The sequence below is a fragment of the Oncorhynchus clarkii genome, chromosome 2, assembly GCF_045791955.1.
Source record: "Oncorhynchus clarkii lewisi isolate Uvic-CL-2024 chromosome 2, UVic_Ocla_1.0, whole genome shotgun sequence".
NCBI classification, from domain to species: Eukaryota; Metazoa; Chordata; class Actinopteri; order Salmoniformes; family Salmonidae; genus Oncorhynchus; species Oncorhynchus clarkii.
In genome coordinates, this window is record NC_092148.1 from 69530953 (window position 1) to 69554532 (window position 23580).

At 41.3% G+C, this 23580-nt stretch overlaps 2 protein-coding genes across 3 annotated transcripts in view; one reads left to right on the forward strand and one right to left on the reverse strand.

Annotated features, from left to right (window-relative positions):
• The window catches only part of LOC139382313 (C-Jun-amino-terminal kinase-interacting protein 2-like), a 140074-nt gene that overhangs the window by 34934 nt on the left and 81560 nt on the right, over positions 1 to 23580 (forward strand). The gene's annotated exons all lie outside the window — the stretch shown is intronic.
• On the reverse strand, positions 11092 to 16618 carry LOC139382300 (gastricsin-like). The gene is made up of 9 exons (XM_071126191.1): positions 16550 to 16618; positions 16221 to 16362; positions 15797 to 15914; positions 15439 to 15557; positions 15068 to 15267; positions 12641 to 12757; positions 12350 to 12497; positions 12090 to 12188; positions 11092 to 11874 (listed from the first exon to the last, which is right to left on the reverse strand). The coding sequence occupies exons 1-9, from the start codon at positions 16603 to 16605 to the stop codon at positions 11722 to 11724; spliced, it is 1152 nt and encodes a 383-aa protein (XP_070982292.1). The 5' UTR covers positions 16606 to 16618; the 3' UTR covers positions 11092 to 11721.

Here is a 23580-nt window from a genome sequence, read left to right on the forward strand (position 1 = left end):
ATAAATGGATCACTAGTCACTTTCAATAATGCCACTTATATATCTTTACATATCTTACATTTCTCATTTCATATGTGTGTATATACTGTATTTTATACCGTCTATTGCATCTTGCCTATGCCGCTCTATCATCGCTCATCCATATTATTTATATATATATATATATACTCCCACCCTCCACTCCCTCTAAACCACCCACCCAAAAACAGAAACAAACTGTAATAGAAAAAAAAATCAATGGATAAAAAAGTTCAATAAAAATTCTTAGCAGCACATATGGCCACTAGAACAGACATTACTGCTTAGCAAACTATACAAGTTACACTAAGTAAAAGACAGGCTCTCCACATATTGTATTAATGGGAACCAGGTTAAATCAAACTTTTGTCGGGACCCACGCACAGTTTACCTAACCTTCTCCAGAGGCAGAGATGACATCACCTCCTTTACCCACTGCATAAAGGAGGGCGGCTTTGCAGACTTCCAGTCTACCATGCCTGATGCGTGGTATCATTCTGGTCAAAGGGAAGTACCCCAAAAATGTCAGTGACCGGGTTGGGGCTAACAGTTGTATTACACATATATGAGAATACCTCAAAAATGGGGTCCCAGGGGCCACTCAAAGATTGGCATGACCAAAACACGTGTTCCACAGTCGCTGGACATCTCAAACACTTGCTTCTACACCTGCATTGCTTGCTGTTTGGGGTTTTAGGCTGGGTTTCTGTACAGCACTTTGAGATATCAGCTGATGTACGAAGGGCTATATAAATACATTTGATTTGGTTTGACTTGGGGTCAACATTGGGGTATATTTTCGTCAATCTGTGATTTGAATAATGAAGACGGTGCAAAACCTTAAACTGAATAAACCCATGCCTTATGCAAAAGGATGATGTGTGGATACGCTCAATACTTGTGTGGATACGCTCAATGTTGCCATATATCATCGGGTAACTCGCCACCTATGTCTTGCTCCTATGCAGATTTTGTATTTGCAAAGGAAGGGGGATTAATGTTCTGTATTATATCGTATAATCTGGAGATTGTGCCCTTCAGATAAGGGTTAAGATCTAAGCACCTCTCGACTGGACACTTAGTAGGCTCGAGTGGAAATGAAGTTAAATGTTTTTTGGCAAAGCTGCGAGTTTGCAGGTATCTAATAAAGTGGGTATTGGTAATATTATGGTCAACCCTCAGAGAATCTAATGAGACGAATGTGTTATCAACAAATAGGTCACAAAAAAACACCAGACCGTTGCTATGCCAGAACTGGAATGCTGTGTCAATCTGTGACGCTGGGAAGAGATGATTAGATGTTAATGGAGAGAAACCGCTTGCTTGTTTAAGGCTAAAGTGACTTCGGAATTGGGACCAGATTTTAAGGGAGTTCTTAACAATGGGTTTCAAAACATGGGTGCCAAGGTTCATGGGCATTGGGAAGCACAGGAGCAAGACATGAGAAGTTGGAAGTCTTGACTGTAACTCCAAGTTGGGCCATATTGGTTTTCAAATGTAGAAACCCAATAAACACATTTCGATATATTTGCTGACCGATAGAAGTGTAAAAAATGAGGAAGGCCCAGCCTGCCTGTGGGTTTAGGTCTATCTAGATATACATTTCTCATTCGTGTCCAGTTGTTTGAACATTGACTTGGGCAGAAAAATGGGAATAATTTGGAAAAGTACAAAAACCTAGGTAGTATAGTTAACAGAATTATTGCGACCTGTTAATGAAATGGGAAGAGACCTTATGAAATCCTGCTTAGAGTGCTCCAGGAGTGTTTTGAAGTTATGTTTAAACAGAGCCTTAAATGAGCGTGTGACCATTATCTGCAAATAAGACCTGATGCTCCACCTTAAATGGGAAATTGGCATACCCAATTCCTTCTGCTAACTGATTAATGGGAGGAACACGCTTTTTGCTATGTTTTAACTTATAACTAGAGAATGTCCCAAATTCTTGAAGCATGTCAAAGAGATAGGATATGGACTCCACATGGTTACAGATGTATACAAGAAGGTTGTCTGCATATAAGGACACCTTGTGAGTTACGTTGCCCCTTAATAGTCTCTTAATCCTCTCCTCTGCCAGCAGGGCGATAGCAAGAGGCTCAATAGCCATATCAAATAGGAAAGGGGATAAACAGAAACCCTGCCTGGCCCCAGTGTGGAGAGGGAAGTACCGTTGAAGTCGGAAGTTTACATACACCTCAGCCAAATACATTTAAACTCAGTGTTTCACCATTGACATAAAAATTCCCTGTCTTAGTTAGGATCACCACTTTATTTTAGATTGTGAAATGTCAGAATAATAGTAGAGAGAATGATGTATTTCAGCTTTTATTTCTTTCATCACGTTCTCAGTGGGTCAGAAGTTTATATACACTCAATTAGTATTTGGTAGCATTGCCTTTAAATTGTTTAACTTGGGTCAAATGTTTCAGGTAGGCTTCCACAAGCTTCCCACAATAAGTTGGGTGAATTTTGGCCCATTCTTCCTGACAGAGCTGGTGTAAATGAGTCAGGTTTGTAGGCCTCCTTGTTTGCACAGGATTGTTCAGTTCTGCCCACACATTTTCTATAGGATTGAGGTCAGGGCTTTGTGATGGCCACTCCAATACCTTGATATTGTTGTCCTTAAGTCATTTTGCCACAACTTTGGAAGTATGCTTGGGGTCATTGTTCATTTGGAAGACCCATTTGCGACCAAGCTCTAACTTCCTGACTGATGTCCTGAGATGTTGCTTTAATATATCCACATCATTTTCCATCCTCCTGATGCCATCTATTTTGTGTAGTGCACCAGTCCCTCCTGCAGCAAAGCACCCCCACAACATGATGCTGACACCCCTGTGCTTCACGGTTGGGATGGTGTTCTTCAGCTTGCAAGCCTCCCCCTTTTTCCACCAAACATAACAATTGTCATTATGGCCAAACAGTTCTATTTTTTGTTTCATCAGACCAGAGGACATTTCTCCAAAAAGTACTATCTTTGTCCCCATGTGCAGTTGCAAATCGTAGTCTGGCTTTTTTTTATGGCAGTTTTGGAGAAGTGGCTTACTGTGGATATAGATACTTTTGTACCTGTTTTCTCCAGCATCTTCACAGGGTCCTTTGCTTTTGTTCTGGGATTGATTTGCACTTTTCGCAACAAAGTACGTTCATCTCTAGGAGACAGAACGTGTCTCCTTCCTGAGTGGTATGACGGCTGCGTGGTCCCATTGTCACGCCCTGACCTTAGAGATCCTTTTTATTCTCTATTTTGGTTAGGTCAGGGTGTGACTCGTGTGGGCAATCTAGTTTTTCTATTTCTTTGTTTGGCCTGGTGTGGTTCCCAATCAGAGGCAGCTGTCTATCATTGTCTCTGATTGGGGATCATACTTAGGCAGCCTTTTTCCCACCTTAGTTTGTGGGATCTTAATTTTGTATAGTTGCTGTGTAGCCTGCAGAACTTTACGTTCATTTTGTATTTGGTTGTTTTTCGGTGTTCGTTTTAATAAAAGTAAGATGTTCGCCTACTACGCTGCACCTTGGTCTCCTCATTCAAACGACGAGCATAACAGCCATGGTGTTTATACTTGCGTACTATAGTTTGTACAGATGATCGTGGTACTTTTGGGAATTTGGAAATTGCTCCCAAGGACGAACCAGACTTGTGGAGGTCTACATCCAATTGACTAAAATTATGTCAATTAGCCCATCAGAAGTTTCTAAAGCCATGACATCATTTTCTGGAATTTTCCAAGCTGCTTAAAGGCATATTCAACTTAGTGTTTGTAAACTTCTGACCCACTGCAATTGTGATACAGTGAATTAGAAGTGAAATAATCTGTCTGTTAACAATTTTGGGAAAAATGACTTGTGTTATGCACAAAGTAGATTTCCTAACCGAGTTGCCAAAACACAAGGAATTTGTGTAGTGGTTGAAAAATGAGTTTTAATGACTCCAACCTAAGTGTATGTAAACTTCCGACTTCAACTGTATTTGGGCTGCAATCTGAGGTGCTAATGAATTTGTCCTCTGCAGCTGAGATAACTCTGGGTCTTCCTTTCCTGTGGCGGTCCTCATGAGAACCAGTTTCATCAAATCAAGTTTGATAATTTTATTGATCACATACAGATGGTTAGCAGATGTTAATGCGAGTGTAGCAAAATGCTTGTGCTTCTAATTCTGACAGTGCAGTTATATCTAACAAGTAATCTAACATTTCCACAACAACTACCTAATACACACAAATCTAAAGGGATGGAATAAGAATATGTACATATGGGGCGCTGGTGAGAAGCAACATGGGAAGATGCGTTTTCTCGGTGCTCCTATTATCCAGGGCGAACAATTTACAATTAATACTTGACCAACACCTCCCCACGTGTTGATTTTGTAACATTTAATTTGGAATCGAACCCAATTTACTAATCTATCTTTTTTTCCCAGATCTTTTTTTCCCTTTTAATCATAAAATGTTGAGACCACAACGGCCGCGGGCCACAAAAGAGCAGGCCTCTGCTGAAGTCTCAGGCTCACCTGACACGGACTCTGATCCCCCGACCTAGCCATGGTAATGGCGGCTATCATTAAATCTGAACAGACTGTGCTGGCTAAGGTGTCATTGTCCACTGACCTACTCGCCAATTAGCTATTCTCTTGGGCCAAAATTCACCCAACTTATTGTGGGAAGCTTGTGGAAGGCTACCTGACACATTTGACCCAAGTTAAACATTTTAAAGGCAATGCCAATCAAATACTAATTGAGTGTATGTAAACTTCTGAATCAATGGGAATGTGATGAAAGAAATAAAAGCTGAATTAAATAATTCTCTCTACTATTATTCTGACAGTTCACATTCTTAAAATAAAATGGTGATCCTAACTGACCTAAGACAGGGAATCTTTACTAGGATTAAATGTCAGGAATTGTGAAAAACTGAGTTTAAATGTATTTGGCTAAGGTGTATGTAAACTTCCGACTTCAACTGCAAATCCTTCACAGAGTAACAGACACATCTCAACATCAACTGTTAAGAGGAGACTGTGTGAATCAGGCCTTCATGGTCAAATTGCTGCAAAGAAACCACTACTGAAGGACACCAATAAGAAGAAGAGACATGCTTGGGCCAAGAAACATGAGCAATGGACATTAGACCGTTTGAAATTTGTCCTTTGGTGTGATAAGTCCAAATTTTGGTTCCAAACTCTGTGTCTTTGTGAGACGCAGAGTAGGTGAACGGATGATCTCCGCATGTGTGGTTCCCACCGTAAAGCGTGGAGGAGGAGGTGTGATGGTGTGGGGGTGCTTTGCTGGTGACATTGTCAGTGATTTATTTTCAATTCAAGGCACACTTAACCAGCATGGCTTCAACAGCATTCTGCAGTGATATGCCTTCCCATCTGGTTTGCGCTTAGTGGGACTATCATTTATTTTTCTACAGGACAATGACCCAAAACACACCTCCAGGCGGTGTAAGGGCTATTTGAGCAAGGAGAGTGATGGAGTCTTGCATCAATCACCCACAATCACCCGACCTCAACCCAATTGAGATGGTTTGGGATGAGTTGGACCACAGAGTAAAGGGAAAGCAGCCAACATGTTCTCAGCATATGTGGGAACTCCTTCAAGACTTTTGGAAAAGCATTCCTCATGGAGCTGGTTGAGAGAATGCCAAGAGTGTGCAAAGCTGTCATCAAGGCAAAGGGTGGAGAACGTAAATTCTAAAATATATTTTTGTTATACGATTCCATATTTGTTTTTTCATAGTTTTGATGTCTTCACTATTATTCTAAGTTGTAGAACATAGTAAAAATAAAGCAACGAGTAGGTGTGTCCAAACTGGTACTGTATATGTCTACCGTGTTGGCTTGGGTTTGATTCCTGCCCACACCCCTCTGGCACAAGTAACTCAATCCCCACAATTTACTTTGTTTTGTTACACATTTCAAATATGGACAGTCTAGGATATTGTACCCCTGATCTTGATAAGAAATGACCATACCAGGCACTTTTTGATACCATAAATAGGAAACAAATAAAACAATAACAGTAGGCTACACCAACATTAGTTTAAATTCATACAAAGTGTCGGGAAATTGCCACAGGATATTTGCCGTGGTAAACCAGGAAAGACGATTTTGTTGAGCTGGGACACTTTTCTTTACTATGTACAACAACACTTTTCTTTACTATGTACAACAACACTTTTCTTTACTATGTACAACAACACTTTTCTTTACTATGTACAACAACACTTTTCTTTACTATGTACAACAACACTTTTCTTTACTATGTACAACAACACTTTTCTTTACTATGTACAACAACACTTTTCTTTACTATGTACAACAACACTTTTCTTTACTATGTACAACAACACTTTTCTTTACTATGTACAACAACACTTTTCTTTACTATGTACAACAACACTTTTCTTTACTATGTACAACAACACTTTTCTTTGATGTGTAAATTATCAGAGAATTAGTTTTACATCATATTTGAACTTCTCCAGAAATAGCAGAAGATATTCCGTTGTATTCGAGCCATGTCCGTTCTCAACATAAACTCATGGATGGTGAATCTTTCTAATAAGTTTGGTTTTTAATCAAATTAAACGAAAAACAATGAATCTGTTTTTAAAACAGCAATGTTTCTTAAAAGGATTGGGTCAAAAACACGATATCATAAATCGAATGTCTTGTTTCTATGAGCATAAGGCAATTTGTACACATGTAGGACTAAGGGCTCTTCGACCTGAGGCATTGATGTTTTTCCTATCTATTGAACACAGTTTATTAAATAGTATACAGTAACCCTAAATAGGCCTAGTTAAACCAAACATGTAGCCAATGTGGTTTTTGTTATTGACTTTAACATGGAAATATTTGTCTACACACATTGCATTCACATTTCTTAAATGCACTGCATATTCGAGCCATGAACGATTGGACAATGCCAAACGTTAAACTCTATAATAACATTAGCCTACCATCACCATTTATATAAACTGTTAGTGACCTTGACATTTGAAAGGTAAACAAACCGGTCAATAGCCGAGGCTACCAAGGACAGCGATCAGAAAAATAATGTCCAATAAAAATAAAAAACGTGAATGTCTGACTGTTTTGCTGCTCATTATTTTTTGAATAAGACATTGGTTATAGGCTACTGATTAGGCTACTGATTAGGCTACTGTGCGCCTCTTCTAGCAAAATCGATGCCATAACCAACTGCGTTACTGCCAAGACCAGCAACCAGTTAGTATTAAATATCATCAGTAGCACTGCTGGGAATTGGCACTTTGGCACACATTTATAAAGACACACCTACAGTATTTCCACCCCTCCCACCTCAGCATAAGCAAGCTGATATAAGACGCTGGCTTTTACATGTCGCTGGCTTTTACATGTCGAAATTGCCCAAGAGCGTGCTTGACACAAGCGCTGCCTTAACACCAGCCAAAAATAGAGTCCACAGTGTTATTACTAATGGTATTTAGAAATACAATATGATCTGATGTTTAATCAACATCGGTGAAATACTGTATACATACTGTATGTTTTAATTACACTTTATAGGTGACTTTCAGGCAGACGTCACACCACAATTGTACTAGAATTCTGGATCCATCAAATAAATAAACATTTGAAAAGATGTAGCAACATTTTGGTGTGTGAAAGATGAGAGGTAGAGAGAGAAATGATAAAGAAAGAGAGAGATGAAAGAGAGGAGATAAAGAGTTTACACCATTTCGCCTGTCTCAATTAAAAGTAAATATATTCGCAGTGGTGTGAAGTACTTAAGTAAAAGTACTTTAAAGTACTACTTAAGTAGTCTTTTTGAAGTAGCTGTACTTTACTTCACTATTTATATTTTTGTCAGCTTTTAATTTGACTACATTACCAAAGAAAATGTACTTTTTACTCTTTACATTGTCCCTGACATCCAAAAGTTCTCGTTACATTTTTAATACTTAACAGGACACGAAAATGGTCCAATTTACACACTTATCAAGAGAACATCTGTGGTCATCCCTACTGCCTCTGATCTGACGGACTCACTAAATGCTTCGTTTGTAAATGATGGCTGAGTGTTGGAGTGTGCCGCTGGTTATCCGTAAATACAAAAGACACAAAAATAAATAAAAAAAATAGTCTGATTTTCCTAATTTAAGGAATTTGAAATGATTTAGTATTTTACTTTTGCTGTAGCTCAGTTGGTAGACCATGGCGCTTGCAACGAGAAGGTTGTGGGTTCTATTCCCATGATGGAGCTCTATGAAATGAAGTATGAAAATGAATGACCTCATTACTGTAAATTGCTGCTAAATGACTGTAATCTCATTTTTTGATACTTAAGCATATTCTAGCAAGTACATTTACTTTTGTTTCTTAAATGTATTAAAACCAAATACTTTTAGACTTTTACTGAAATTGTAAGGGGTGCTGATGGCAGGGAAGGCAGGAGAGCAGAACTTGGTGTATAGCCGGAGCAGTTTAATATATAAAACTAACGGCATACAAAACAACAAACACATGGGTACAAAACCCGTAGCGCACCAGTAACACACAGCACGAGTACTTACAAATAAACAATTCCCAACAAGGACATGGGGGAAACCGAGGGAACATGTACAACTTGTAATTAGGGAATTGAAACCAGGTTTGTGAAAACAAAACAAAACAAATGGAACATGAAAAATGGATCGGCGATGGCTAGAAGACCGGTGATGTCGACCGCTGAACACCGCCCGAACAAGGAGAGGAACCGACTTCGGTAGAAGTCGGGACAGAAGTAGTATTTTACTGGGTGACTTAGATTAACTTGAGTCATTTTCCATTTTCTACTTTTACTCAAGTATGACTTTTGAGTACTTCAACTGTGTATTTGTTTCAAAATGGCACTGAAAGAGTGGAGAAGGCTGTGTCATTGGAAATCCCCTAGTACTACTGCATAATAAGCACTTAGTGTTAATCAGTAATACAGATATAAGGCACAATACACTGAGATATGAACACCTGTCCAAGGTCATGAATAACAATGTGCAGGGAAATACTTCTCCAGATATTTACCAAGTTGTCTTTTTTAAAGTTAACATAATTGAAGATATTTTATACACACACTGATACAGAAACAGCAGTCCTGTAAAGAGCGCTCACCAAGGCCTGAATAGTTTATTTCAGACAGGACTTCATATTTGATGACATACCAAATTCTGTCCTGCTGGTCAGGAGGTTGTGTGTGTGTGTGTGTGTGTGTGTGTGTGTGTGTGTGTGTGTGTGTGTGTGTGTGTGTGTGTGTGTGTGTGTGTGTGTGTGTGTGTGTGTGTGTGTGTGTGTGTGTGTGTGTGTGTGTGTGTGTGTGTGTGTGTGTGTGTGTGTGTGTGTGTGTGTGTGTGTGTGTGAACTAGTCATGATTGTTGATTTAGCACTGATTTTGTTACTGATTGAGCTTTGATAAGGTTTACAGTTCTGCCCTGATTTAGACAGTTATCTAGCTTCACATTTCTAGCTTCACATATCTAGCTTCACCCCGATGTATTTTCTGACTTACCCTGCTTCACAGTGGCTCTATATACATCTGTACGAGGCCCTGTCTGGACTGTCCTGTCCTCACTAGAAAACCTGCAATGCAGCATTTCCCTCTGAGCCTCACACAGTCTCTTACTAATGGAGTAGAGAGCTGAGTAGAGAGTTGAGCCTCTGTTTGAACTAATGGACCACAGATATACAGATGCTTTATAGAAACTAAGGAAACAGGATGATGAGCTCATTTAAGCACTGTTGTGTCTTTAAACTGGGGACCTGAAAAAATAGAGAATAGTGCTGAACTCCTCTGTCTGCTTAGAGATCAATGCAATAAATGGAGAGTGTGTGAGTTCTTGTGTCTTGTGTGTCTGGTGAATGAGGCTTTCCCAGGGTTGGAGCAATCTGTGTGGACATGAGTCAGAGAGATGCTCCCCTTTTGAAGGGTGGAGGGGTCAGGTACATGAGGACTGGGGGTGAAATCACAAATTGGTGTGTGTGTGTCACAAACGTGTGTGTACGTGTGTGTCTCTGCTATCTCTGCTCCTGACAATCAGTTTAAGCCTGTGTGTGTGTGTGTGTGTGCGTGGAAACAAACAAAAACATGCACACACACACCAGCCCCTGAAATGAAATGTTTAAGCTTTCATTAAAGTCATTTTCACAGGGAGGATACTTAGGACTTAACAGATGGTGTAACATCTGCTTCCAACTTACACCCTCAAACACCTAGATCCCCCCCTGAACTCAGCTCACTTTCCAGCCCACTTTCCAGCTCACACTCTCAAACACCTAGATCCCCCCCTGAACGCAGCTCACTTTCCAGCCCACTTTCCAGCTCACACTCTCAAACACATAGATCCCCTGAACGCAGCTCACTCTCCAGATCCCAACCACCTGAATTCTGATCACTTGTTCACACACCTGTATGTCATTATCACACACTATTTAGTTCAGTTCTTCACACCCCATCACTGTGAGGTATTGTTTGTTTTGTGACACACGTCTTTCGTAACTCTGTTTTTCCCGTGATTTTCTCCTCCCGTGTATGATAGATTTGCCTGCCTCACTAACAACGCCTTTTTTTCTATTCTCTGCCTGTACTTTAGCCTATCGGATTTCCTGTTATCAAACTATTGCCTGATCTCCCGGACTACGTTACTAGCCTTTTCCCTGCCTGCACTGTTGCCCTTTTGAACCCCTGTGTATGACCTTCTGCCTGCCCCTGGACCCAGCTACCTGCCTCCTCCTGTGTTCCTTTGGAATAAACACCTGCTGCGCCCTGCGCTTGAAACCAGCTCTCTGTCTCCCCTCGTGTTCATTACAGATGGCATATTTGACTTGATATTTAGTTATCACTGCCATTATGTGATAAATATTTCTACATGTATGATGTGTAGATGGTTGGATATATTTACAGGCTCCAATTGGGTAAAGCTGCTCTTGTTGTTTTTTGTTTCAGTTTCTGGTAACAGTCAGTGGTGAATGTGAGGTGTGATTTCAGTCTTACAGGCATCATGAGCTTGATGTGTCAAATACAGTGATTCAAAACAAACACGATTATTGTGCACTTCAATAGTTTATTCAGTCTACATGGAAGCTAAACAAACACCAAATACATCCAGTCTTGAGATGAAATGCATTTAAGTGTCCAAAATCATATTTTCATATTTCACTGTGTTTCTGTAAGTCATTTACTTTTTCACTCATTATCATGATGCAATCAGCAACATGGCTGAACCTGTGTTCACATCCGATGTTGTCTGGGAACTAGGAGGTTGTCGTTGCAATGCCAGAGTAGAAAGGAAATAACCTTACAGCTCAACTGAATATATTAGCAGATGTCATCTAACAAAGACCACAGCTTTAACCCAATGATGTCGATGCTTGCTTTAACCACACTGGACCAAAGCCAAACTGACCCACAGTGGTTGCCATGGGTAATATGTGTATTATAATGACCAGAGTGGTTGCCATGGGTAATATGTGTATTATAATGACCAGAGTGGTTGCCATGGGTAATATGTGTTCTAAAATAACCAGAGTGGTTGTTATGAGTGATTCAGAATAGTTTCCATTGGTGATTGATGTTCTAGAATGGCCAGAGGTGGAATAGATACTGTGTGAGTTTTGGGGTGGTAGACTTCTAAGAACGGTCGGTGTCTGTGTTGGGTTTGCGGTCATGGTCATGTTGGTCAGGTTTAGGCTACGGTGGCAAAGCCCACTTGGTTGTTTGTGCGGTCGTAGACGGAGTAGTACTGCATGAGGAATACATCTCCCAAAATCCACAGGGGCTGTCCGTTCTGGGACGGCAGGTAGGTGGGGGTGATCCCCACGGAACAGACCTGGTTGTTCTGGATAGAGAGGAGAACACGCATGTTGAGTGCAATACACACACACACACACAGGCAGATAAACACACATGCACTACTGACACATGGCTTAGGCATGTACAAGGCTTATGGACCAGCTTGAGCCATCTAAAATGGCCTTCATTATCCTAACATCAGTCATAGATAGTAACACGGACAGACACGCACAAACACACACACACGACACACTAACTTACCTGCTGAATGTATGCAGATGGCGGCAGGGGGAAGTTGACTCCATTGATGGTGAAGGTGAGAGTAGGCAGGCTGTTGATCTGGTTACAGTTCACTGTGTACTGCATCAACAAACAATTCACAGACATGAGTGACACAAAATATCCCTGTACTGGTTTACTCTGGTCTGCACTGGTTTCCCCAACCTCTACTTTCTGGATTACACTGTTTTATGGTGTCAGTTAGTACTGGTCTGTGATGGTTTATAATGGCTTCCTGCTACCTGTCCGTACTGGTCCTGCTGGGCGCCAATGGACTGCATCAGCGTTCCCATGATCTGGCTGGGTGCAGTCAGCATGGAGGTGCCTGTATCCACGATGGCCTGGCAGCCCTGCCCACACCACCCTGTCTCCTGACCGTTGATCTGGAACCTGGAGATGTACAAGGGTTAGTGTTAGACAGACAGACATTGACAGCGGCCTTAGACATTTTTCATCCCAGCTTTTCCAGTCTCTTGGTGGTTCTGATGTCAGTGTATGGTTAAGTATGTTTGGTTGGTGTGGTTGATCCTGACCCTTGGATGCCGATCTGCCAGTATGTCTGGGAGGTGACGGGAGTCCAGTAGATCTGACCCTGATACTTGGTGTTGTCCACTCCTCCGAACGACAGCTCACTGCCCTGCTGGCCGTCGCTGCACAGAAAAAGAGTTTTAAGTCATCTAACAGTTTTACAAATAAAGTAGGCGTTTGGCAGGAAGATTTTTTCCTCAAAAATATTGTTCCTTATATCAGTGATATAGTTTCTGGAGCAGGAATAATGAATATAACATTGATTATGTACATCATTAAGTAAGTACATTTTTTAAGTATATTTCCTGGTCAACTAGAAAGCGAAGAACACATTGGCTTGCAGAATGTTCTGTGATATCTGTGTGTATTTTTTTAATTAAATCCGGTAGTAGTACATTATATGTGTGGTAAGTAAGTAGTGGTAGGGGTACAGATGTCAGATCTTAACTTGTTCATTTTTTTGTCACTGCTCATTTTTCTGCTGCATCAGGAAATACAAATGAGCCTTGTGGGTCCCTGTAAAAAGAGCAATTGTCTTTCTGTCCATGCCGGGGCAGTCGATCAGGGCTTGCTATTTAAATATCAAAATCCTCTCGCTTGCTGAAACGTTAGGTCTGGGTCAAATTACTGCAACATTAAAATGTACAAACATGTATCTGAAATGCAGTCATATACATAAACAACTGTCGTTTGATATAGCGTATTAACAGAAGATCGATATTGGTCTCCACTAGGCTATGAGAAGTTTCAAGTGTGTCCTAAGTTCAAAATTTAGTTAAATCGTGGGGTGAAGTGGGTTAGGGCTTCTGCCTTCAGCGAGCACGTATAACCCTACCATTCCAGGCCATACCTTTCTGGCACAAATATCTCAAATCCCCCCCAATTTACTACATTTATTTACACACAATATCTAAGGATATTTAACCCCCGATGTTAATTATAAATGACCATATCAGACACTTTTGGATACATGTCAGTGTTATACATTAAAATTGTAACTAAGGGGCTACACCAACATTAGTGTCGTGTCAATTCCCACAGTGGATACTTTATTTCTATTGTATGGAATGCTTATCAAATTGATAAATCACCTGTAGTCTGTTCAAAAAGTACTCTGTTGTTCGGATGACAATACCAACCAGAGGGTGAACATATCTTGAAACACTTTGGTCGCAAGCAGGACTAAGGTAACACTGACATGGTCCTTTAGGGAGTGGTAATAAATGAAGTGTGAAAAGCGCTACTGTTTGTTCCCTGGCTGAGATGATGAGCTGATTTGGACCATCATCTGATTGACAGATGTAGGCCTACTGTAGAACGATAAACCTTCCTCCAGGGTGGATGCTTGTCCGTGTTTTATAGTTCGGCTATGTATTATTTGTGATTATAGTTCTAGTCCTTGGTGTGAATTGGAAGCCTGTACTGTGTGCCTTTTAATATTTCATTTCTTAAAGCTGTCAAGTTGTTCATACATTTGAGCCTATCGAAGATGATTTTGTTGATTCATTTTACTTCTTGAACACATTTAAATAAATGCAATTAACTTGTTGGTCTAATGTCGTCTCAGGCTGGTCACCTGATCACTCAGCATTGGATGCAAACTCATGAGGTTCGGAGTGAGCTGCTTATGGCAGATCACAATGTTCTAGCGAGCGTTAAGAATATTCTGAATACTGATGATACATAGGCCCTTCATTTTGTTTTATTTTGTTTTAAGCCTTCCCCAAACCATAGCCCTAAACTTAACAACTGAATTAATTCCTGAACTGTTAACCATTGAGTTGTTTCTGTTTTAATCATGTAACCACGCAAAATGAATGTGTCAAAAATAGACATTGATCCATGAGTCAAAGGGCAGTGGGCCTAATTTGAACCCATGCCGACTCTGACATGTATGTACCGGGGTCAGTGGCTGTAACCGCTGGATCACACAGGATTTGAGGAAAACGGTGATTAATTCTGCCTATTGCTTTCCTTCAACATATAATAAAACAGTTCATGTAAAACAACATATTTTCTCTAATGAAAATACATCTACCCCTTAAGAATATGGCCGTTTATTCTAATCCACGTCAGAATGAACACGAGACGCCGTAGCCTTCACGTAGCCTACATAAGGTAGAATGTAGGTATGGTACTGCTTTGTGTACAAACACACTTCCAGCTTCCCACTGGAACAGTTCTAAATCATTCTTCAAATATTCAAATCCTCCTTCTGCAGGATTATTTTCCTCTTTCTGCGAAAGGGGTCCAATTAAGATCTGACATCTGTAGTGGTATATGTGTGGTAAGTAGTGGTAGTGGTATATGTGTGGTAAGTAGTGGTAGTGGTATATGTGTGGTAAGTAGTGGTAGTGGTATATGTGTGGTAAGTAGGGGTAGTGGTATATGTGTGGTAGATATGTGGTATAAGTGATGGTAGGAGTACTGACCTGGTCAGGTAGAATGCAAATATGTTAGCCTGTAGAAGGTTCTGAGACATCATGTTGTCCATGACGGGAGTCTCTTGTCCGGCTGAGATGGAAGGGTAGGACAGGCCAAGGATACCATCAAACTGGGCCACAACAAAATTCTGACCTGGCTCGTCAGTACTCAGACCAATCTCCTGGTTGTTGATGACAATACCACCGACCTAAAGAGGTGACAAACAACACACTCACTCAGCATCATGGAAACACTGGTTTTATTAGAATGGAAGTACATGTACATGGCTGTATCTGTTGTGGCTTTTTATTGCATGTAGTGAAGAATAACTGTGGTAGAAGTAGTTAAGTATTTGTAAGGTTGTTATGGTGGGACTCACGTTGACGGTGTCATATCCGAAGACTCCACTGAGACTGCCAGCTCCGTAGGGCAGGTAGAAAGTTTGCCCATTAGCTGAGTAGGTGGACGACTGCTGGGGGTTGAACTTTGTGTGGGTGTCTGCAGGAGGAAGGGACACAAACAACTTAAAGAGGAAAGATACTGTCTACAATGTATTTATCTGGTAAGTGTGTAGAAGTGATATTGGACTTAAATATCTCTGATAGTAGTAGAAGTACTGTTGTAGTAGTAAAAGTAGTAGTACAGTTAGTAACATTTAATGTTGAGGAAGTAGTAGGTAATTGATACACATAGTAGATAGTTGTAATATTGTCATGAAGCTATCCAGCTGTACTCACTGCAGGCCTGAGTGTTGCAGAGTACAGAGTCAACCCACAGGTTGGCAGAGCCAGTGTCAAACAACACCTGGAAGGACTGGGGGGGAGTACCGATGGTGATGGCTCCATAGTAGGTGGTCTGGAAAACACAACAGGGAAAGTACAGTTGACAAAAGATAGAGGTGCTGCTAATACATTCATACAACAACACATCAGATCTAGAGTGGTTGGCGTGGTTTAGACTCTACTTCATGGAGTTAGATGTTATCTTGACATGGTTGTTATCTAGTTAGACCTACAATTCACATTTTCTACGTTAGCCTACATCATAACATTTCATTCTGGAATATGAAAATAGACTAGTGTGGACATAGACAGATATAGACAGGACATTGAGTAACATTCTAGATAGACCATAAGCTTGTGTATTATAGCATGTATTTACGTCTGCGTAGTTGTTGATGTACATGGTGGCGGAGCCAGCGAACTCGTCAGGAAAGTATTTGAGAGCGGGGTCTTGGTAGGGCAGGCGTTCTCCGTTCTCCATCATTCTCTCACGGATTGACTTATGCTTCACCAGAGGGATCCTAGGGTAACAAGAACATAGATACACTCAGATATGAAGTCGAACTCTGCAAATGCAAATAGGTAGAGAGAGCGACAAGGCGTTATCATTGACTATGAGAGATGAGAAAAGAAAATTGTGTTTTTAGGGAGAATTTAGGGAAAAAGAGCAACTGGATGGAGTGAAAAATAAATCAAATGAGTACTAACCTGTGGATTCCCTCAGCGAGCACAGCACATACCAGCACAATAACCAGACACTTCATGGTCACTCCTGAAATCACAGCCAGTGGTGGATACACCTTAGCTTGGGTCAGGACTGATCTTATATACTGTACCAAACACACATATGTGCACACATGAATGCAAGCGGGTGTGATATGGGTACGCGTGAGTGTGTGTTCACATCCCTTATCAGACTTAAGGAGGTGACTATCAGCTTCTTTTTCCCCTGACTCCACATTCTCTATTCAGTGTGCAGGCAAGCCTCTACTCCCCTGTACCGATAGCAGCGCTAACCAAACATTACTATTAGTTTACTGAACCTTAAGGGAGATAACCAGATTAGATAAGATACAGGGCTCTATTTTAACAAACCGAAGGTAATGGTAAATCTTTTTGCTTACGGTAGCGCTATAGGTTCAGTGCTGTCAGAAGTGTTTTTGTTATTTTCAACCACAATTATGAGAAATCTCCAGACACAAACATTGGTGGTAGATTGGCCTTTACTGAAGAGCTCAGTGACTTGAAATGAAAATGAAATCCAATGTTATTGGTCACGTATACATATTTAGCAGATGTTATTGTGGGTGTAGTGAAACACGTGTTCCTAGCTCCAACAGTGGAGAAGTATCTAACATATCACAACATTACAAACTAATCTAAAAGTAAAATAATGTCATTAAGAAATATATAAATATTAGATTGATCAATGTCGGAGTAGCATTGTCTAAAATTATTATTGATTTTTTTCCCACCTTTATTTAACCAGGTAGGCCAGTTGAGAACAAGTTCTCATTTACAACTGCGACCTGGCCAAGATAAAGCAAAGCAGTGCGACACAAATAACAACACAGAGTTACACATGGAATAAAACAAACATACAGTCAATAATACAGAAAAAAAGTCTTAACTATAAAGTACAATAGAATTGAATACAGTATGAGATGAGTAAAGCAGTATTTAAAAGTTATTTAAACGACTAGTGTTCAATTATTAAAGTGGCCTGTAATTCCAAGTATATTATGCAGCAGCCTCTTTTTTTATTTTATTTTATTTAACTAGGCAAGTCAGTTCAGAACAAATTCATATTTACAATGATGACCTGGGAACAGTGGGTTAACTGCCTTGTTCAGGGGCAAAACAACAGATGTTTACCTTGTCAGCTCGGCAATTCGATCTGGCAACCTTTCGGTTACTTGCCGAACTCTCTAACCACGAAGCTACCTGCCGCCCCTCTAAGGTGCAGGGTTACGTAACCGCGTCGAAGCCGGCTAGTGATGGCTATTTAACAGTTGGATGGCCTTGAGATAGAAGCTGTTTTTCAGTCTCTTGGTCCCAGCTTTGATTCACCTGTACTGACCACACCTTCTGGATGATAGAGGGGTGAACAGGCCTTGGCTTGGGTGGTTGTTGTCTTTGATTATCTTTTTGGCCTTGCTGTGACATCGGCTGCTGTAGGTGTCCTGGAGGGCAGGTATTTTGCCCCTGGTGATGCTTTGGGCAGACCGCACCACCCTCTTGAGAGCCCCTGCGGCAGTTAATTTGCCATAGCAGGCGGTGATACAGCCTGACAAGATGCTCTCAATTGTGCATCTGTAAAAGTTAGTGAGGGTTTTAGGGGCCAAGACAAAAATTGATCAGCCTCCAGAGGTTGAAGAGTCGCTGTTGCGCCTTCTTCACCACACTGTCTGTGTGGGTGGACCATATCAGAATGTCAGTGATGTGTACGCCCCATAATACAATTGGCATTTGATTGTGAGGTCTTCTACTTCGGGTGAACTAAAGGACTTGAGTTTCTGTATGTTATCACAATCACATCATGAGTAGTTGATCATGAAACATACACCCCTGCCTTTCTTCTTCCCTGATAGTTATTTATTCCTGTTTGAGCAAAATACTGAGAACCCAGCTGGCTGTAAGGACGGGGAGATGATATACTGAGAGAGTGATGTTTTCGTGAAACAGAGTATGATGCAATCCTTGATGCCTCTCTGGAAGATCCTCTCCCTGAGCTCGTCTACTTTATTATCCAGAGACTGAACATTATACTCCGAAGCGGTGGATGATGTGCAGGCCTCCTGAGTCGGACTTGAAGTCCACTCCAAATACCTCTTTTTCCCCTGTGATGTGATGTTTTGGAGCAGCTTCAAACAGCTCAAATAAGCAAAGAGAAATTATAGTCCATCATTACTTTAAGATATGTAGGTCAAATCCCAAAATTTTAAGAACTTTGAATGTTTCTTCAGGTGTTGTCGCAAAAACCATCAAGGGCTATGATGAAACTGCTTCTCATGAGGACCGCCACAGGAAAGGAAGAGCCAGAGTTACCTCTGCTGCAGATGTTAAGTTCATTAGAGTAAACTGCAGCTCAGATTGCAGCCCAAATAAATGCTGCACAGACTTAAAGTAACAGACACATCTCGACATCAACTGTTCAGAGAATACTGCATGAATCAGGCCTTTATGGTCAAATTGCTGCAAAGAAACCACTACTAAAGGACACCAATAAGAGGAAGAGACTTGCTTGGGCCAAGAAACACAAGCAATGGACATTAGACCGGTGGAAATGTGTCCTTTGGTGTGATGAGTCCCAATTTGAGATTTTTGGAAAGTGAATGGATGATCTCTGTATGTGTGCTTCCCACCGTGAAGTATGGAGGAGGGGGTGTGATGGTGTGGGGGTGCTTTGCTGGTGACACTGTCAGTGATTTAGTTATAATTCAAGGCACACTTCACCAGCATGGCTACCACAGCATTCTGCGGCAATACTCCATCCCATCTGGTGTGCTTAGTGGGACTATCATTTGTTTTTCAACAGAATAATGACCCAAAACACACCTCCAGGCTGTGTAAGGGCTATTTGACCAAGGAGAGTGATGGAGTGCTGCATCAAATAACCTGGCCTTCACAATCACCTGACCTCAACCCAATTGAGATGGTTTGGGATGAGTTGGACTGCAGAGTGAAGGAAAAGAAGCCAACAAGTTCATCATGTGGGAACTCCTTCAAGACTGTTGGAAAAGCATTCCAGGTGAAGCTGGTTGAGAGAATGACAAGAGTGTGCAAAGCTTTCATCAAGGCAAAGGGTGGCACTTTGAAGAATCTAAAATATTTTGTTTAACACTTTTTTTGGTTACTACATGATTCCATATGTGTTATTTCATCATTTTGATGTCTTCACTATTATTCTAAGTTGTACAAAATAGAAAAAATAGAAATTAGTAGGTGTATCCAAACGTTTGACATACCAGTATATGTATGTATATGTCTACTGTGTTGGTGTGGGTTGGATTTCAGCACACACCCTACTGGCACAAGTAACTCAATCCATACCCACAATCCCCACAATACAGCGAACTGAAAAGAGGAGAGACCCAGGGATGTGTGTGCTTTTTTTGAGCAGAAACCAGACTTAATACCAGAGAAAATACTATTGACATCAAGAAAGCCAGTCAGTTTTTCCAACACTTTAGATAAACATGGCAAAATAGAAATGGTCCTATAACAGTTAGGATCAGCTTGATCTCCCCTTTAAATAAAGGACGCACCGTGGCTGCCTTCCAAGCAATTGGAACCTCCCCAGAGAGGAGAGACAGGTTAAAAAGGTCAGAGATAAGCTTGGAGATGATAGGGTCTGCAACCTTAAAGAAGAATGTATCTAAACCACCTGACCCAGATGGTTTTTGGGGGTCAAGTTTAAGGAGCTCCGTTGGCACCTCGGACTCACTGACTGCCTGCAGGGAGAAACTTTGTAGCGGGGCAGGGGAAAAAGAGGGAGGAGCATTGGGGCTAGCCACATTAGAAGGGGTGGGAGATGAGGAAATGTTGGACAGGCAATGAGGCATGGCTGAGTCAAATGGGAATGCTGACTTAATGAAGTGGTGATTTAAAGAGCTCAGCCATGTGCTCCTTGTCAAGTAACAAACACATCATCAACATAAAGGGACATGGGCAGCTGTGAGGAGGTTTCATTCTTGAGATTAGATCAACAGAGAGCGAGAACTGCTACTTAAAGTAACTAACTTCCTTTGGCCTTCCGGATAGCCTGAGTGCTCTTATTTCTCATTTGCCTGAACAAGAGCCAGTCAGCCTGAGTTTGTGTGTGCCAAGCATTTCGCCAAATTGAATTTTTGAGGCGGAGTAACTCTGCCAGATCATGGTCTACAAGACTACTGTGCACCTCCACTGGCAAAATCGATGCCATAACCAATTGTGTTACCGCAAAGACCAGCGACCAGTGAGTGTTAAATATCACCACTGCTTGAAATGCTTGAAATTGTTTTTTAAAGACACACCTACAATATTTCCATCCCTCCCACCTCAGCACAAGAGAGCTGATATAAGACACGGTTGGAAAATAGCAGAGCGCTGGCTTTTACAAGTCGAAATTGCCCAAGAACGTGTGTTTGACACAAGCGCTGCCTTAACACCAGCCAAAAAGTCCACAGTGTTATTACTAATGTTATGTAGAAATACGATATGATCTGATGTTTAGTCAACATGCATGAAATATATTGTATACTGTTATGTTTTAATTACACTTTATAGGTGACTTTCAGGCAGACGTCACACCACAATTGTACTAAAATTCTGGAGCCATCAACTAAATAAACATTTGAAAAGATGTAGCAACATTTTGGTGTGTGAAAGATGAGAGGTAGAGAGGTAGGGAGGTAGAGAGGTGTAGAGAGAGTGAAAGATAAATAGTTTACACAGTCTCTTTTAATTAAAAGTAAATGTACATTATTTGCAGTAAAAATACTTAAAATTACTACTTTTTTGAGGTACAGTATCTGTACTTTACTTGACTAAATTGTTGACAACTTTTTATTTTACATCACTACATTCCTTAAGAACATGGACTTTCTACTCCCTGACACCCAGAAGTACATTTTGAGTACTTAGCAGGACATGAAAATGGTCCAATTTACACACTTATCAAGAGAACATCTGTGGTCATCCCTACTGCCTCTGATCTGACGGACTCACTAAATGCTTTGTTTGTAAATGATGCCTGAGTGTTGGAGTGCGCCGCTGGTTATCCATAATTTAAATAGTGGCGTCTAATTTTCTTAATATAAAGATTTTTTAAAATCTTTTGCTTTTGATCCTTAAGTAAATTTTAGAAATTACATTTACTTTTGATACTTAAGTATATTTAAAACCAAATACTTTTTACTCAAGTAATATTTTACTGGTTGACTTTCACTTTAACTTGTGCCATTTTCTATGAAGGTATCTTTACTTTTACTCAAGTATGACAATTCAGTACTTTTTCCACAACTGTGTATTTGTTTCACATACACATGGTTAGCAGATGTTAATGCGAGTGTAGCGAAATGCTTGTGCTTCTAGTTCCGACAATGCAGTAATAACAAGTAATCTAACTAACAATTCCAAAACTACTGTCTTGTACACAGTGTAAGGGGATAAAGAATATGTACATAAGGATATATGAATGAGTGATGGTACAGAGCAGCATTGGCAAGATACAGTAGATGGTATCGAGTACAGTATGTACAAATGAGATGAGTATGTAAACAAAGTGGCATAGTATAAAGTGGCTAGTGATACATGTATTACATAAGGATACCGTCGATGATATAGAGTACAGTATATACGTATGCATATGAGATGAATAATGTAGGGTAAGTAACATTTATATAAGGTAGCATTGTTTAAAGTGGCTAGTGATATATTTACATCATTTCCCATCAATTCCCATTATTAAAGTGGCTGGAGTTGAGTCAGTGTCAGTGTGTTGGCAGCAGCCACTCAGTGTTAGTGGTGGCTGTTTAACAGTCTGATGGCCTTGAGATAGAAGCTGTTTTTCAGTCTCTCGGTCCCAGCTTTGATGCACCTGTACTGACCTCGCCTTCTGGATGATAGCGGGGTGAACAGGCAGTGGCTCGGGTGGTTGATGTCCTTGATGATCTTTATGGCCTTCCTGTGACATCGGGTGGTGTAGGTGTCCTGGAGGGCAGGTAGTTTGCCCCCGGTGATGCGTTGTGCAGACCTCACTACCCTCTGGAGAGCCTTACGGTTGAGGGCGGTGCAGTTGCCATACCAGGCGGTGATACAGCCCGCCAGGATGCTCTCGATTGTGCATCTGTAGAAGTTTGTGAGTGCTTTTGGTGACAAGCCGAATTTCTTCAGCCTCCTGAGGTTGAAGAGGCGCTGCTGCGCCTTCTTCACGATGCTGTCTGTGTGTGTGGACCAATTCAGTTTGTCTGTGATGTGTATGCCGAGGAACTTAAAACTTGCTACCCTCTCCACTACTGTTCCATCGATGTGGATAGGGGGGTGTTCCCTCTGCTGTTTCCTGAAGTCCACAATCATCTCCTTAGTTTTGTTGACGTTGAGTGTGAGGTTATTTTCCTGACACCACACTCCGAGGGCCCTCACCTCCTCCCTGTAGGCCGTCTCGTTGTTGTTGGTAATCAAGCCTACCACTGTTGTGTCGTCCGCAAACTTGATGATTGAGTTGGAGGCGTGCGTGGCCACTCAGTCGTGGGTGAACAGGGAGTACAGGAGAGGGCTCAGAACGCACCCTTGTGGGGCCCCAGTGTTGAGGATCAGCGGGGAAGAGATGTTGTTGCCTACCCTCACCACCTGGGGGCGGCCCGTCAGGAAGTCCAGTACCCAGTTGCACAGGGCGGGGTCGAGACTCAGGGTCTCGAGCTTGATGACGAGCTTGGAGGGTACTATGGTGTTGAATGCCGAGCTGTAGTCGATGAACAGCATTCTCACATAGGTATTCCTCTTGTACAGATGGGTTAGGGCAGTGTGCAGTGTGGTTGAGATTGCATCGTCTGTGGACCTATTTGGGCGGTAAGCAAATTGGAGTGGGTCTAGGGTGTCAGGTAGGGTGGAGGTGATATGGTCCTTGACTAGTCTCTCAAAGCACTTAATGATGACGGATGTGAGTGCTACGGGGCGGTAGTCGTTTAGCTCAGTTACCTTAGCTTTCTTGGGAACAGGAACAATGGTGGCCCTCTTGAAGCATGTGGGAACAGCAG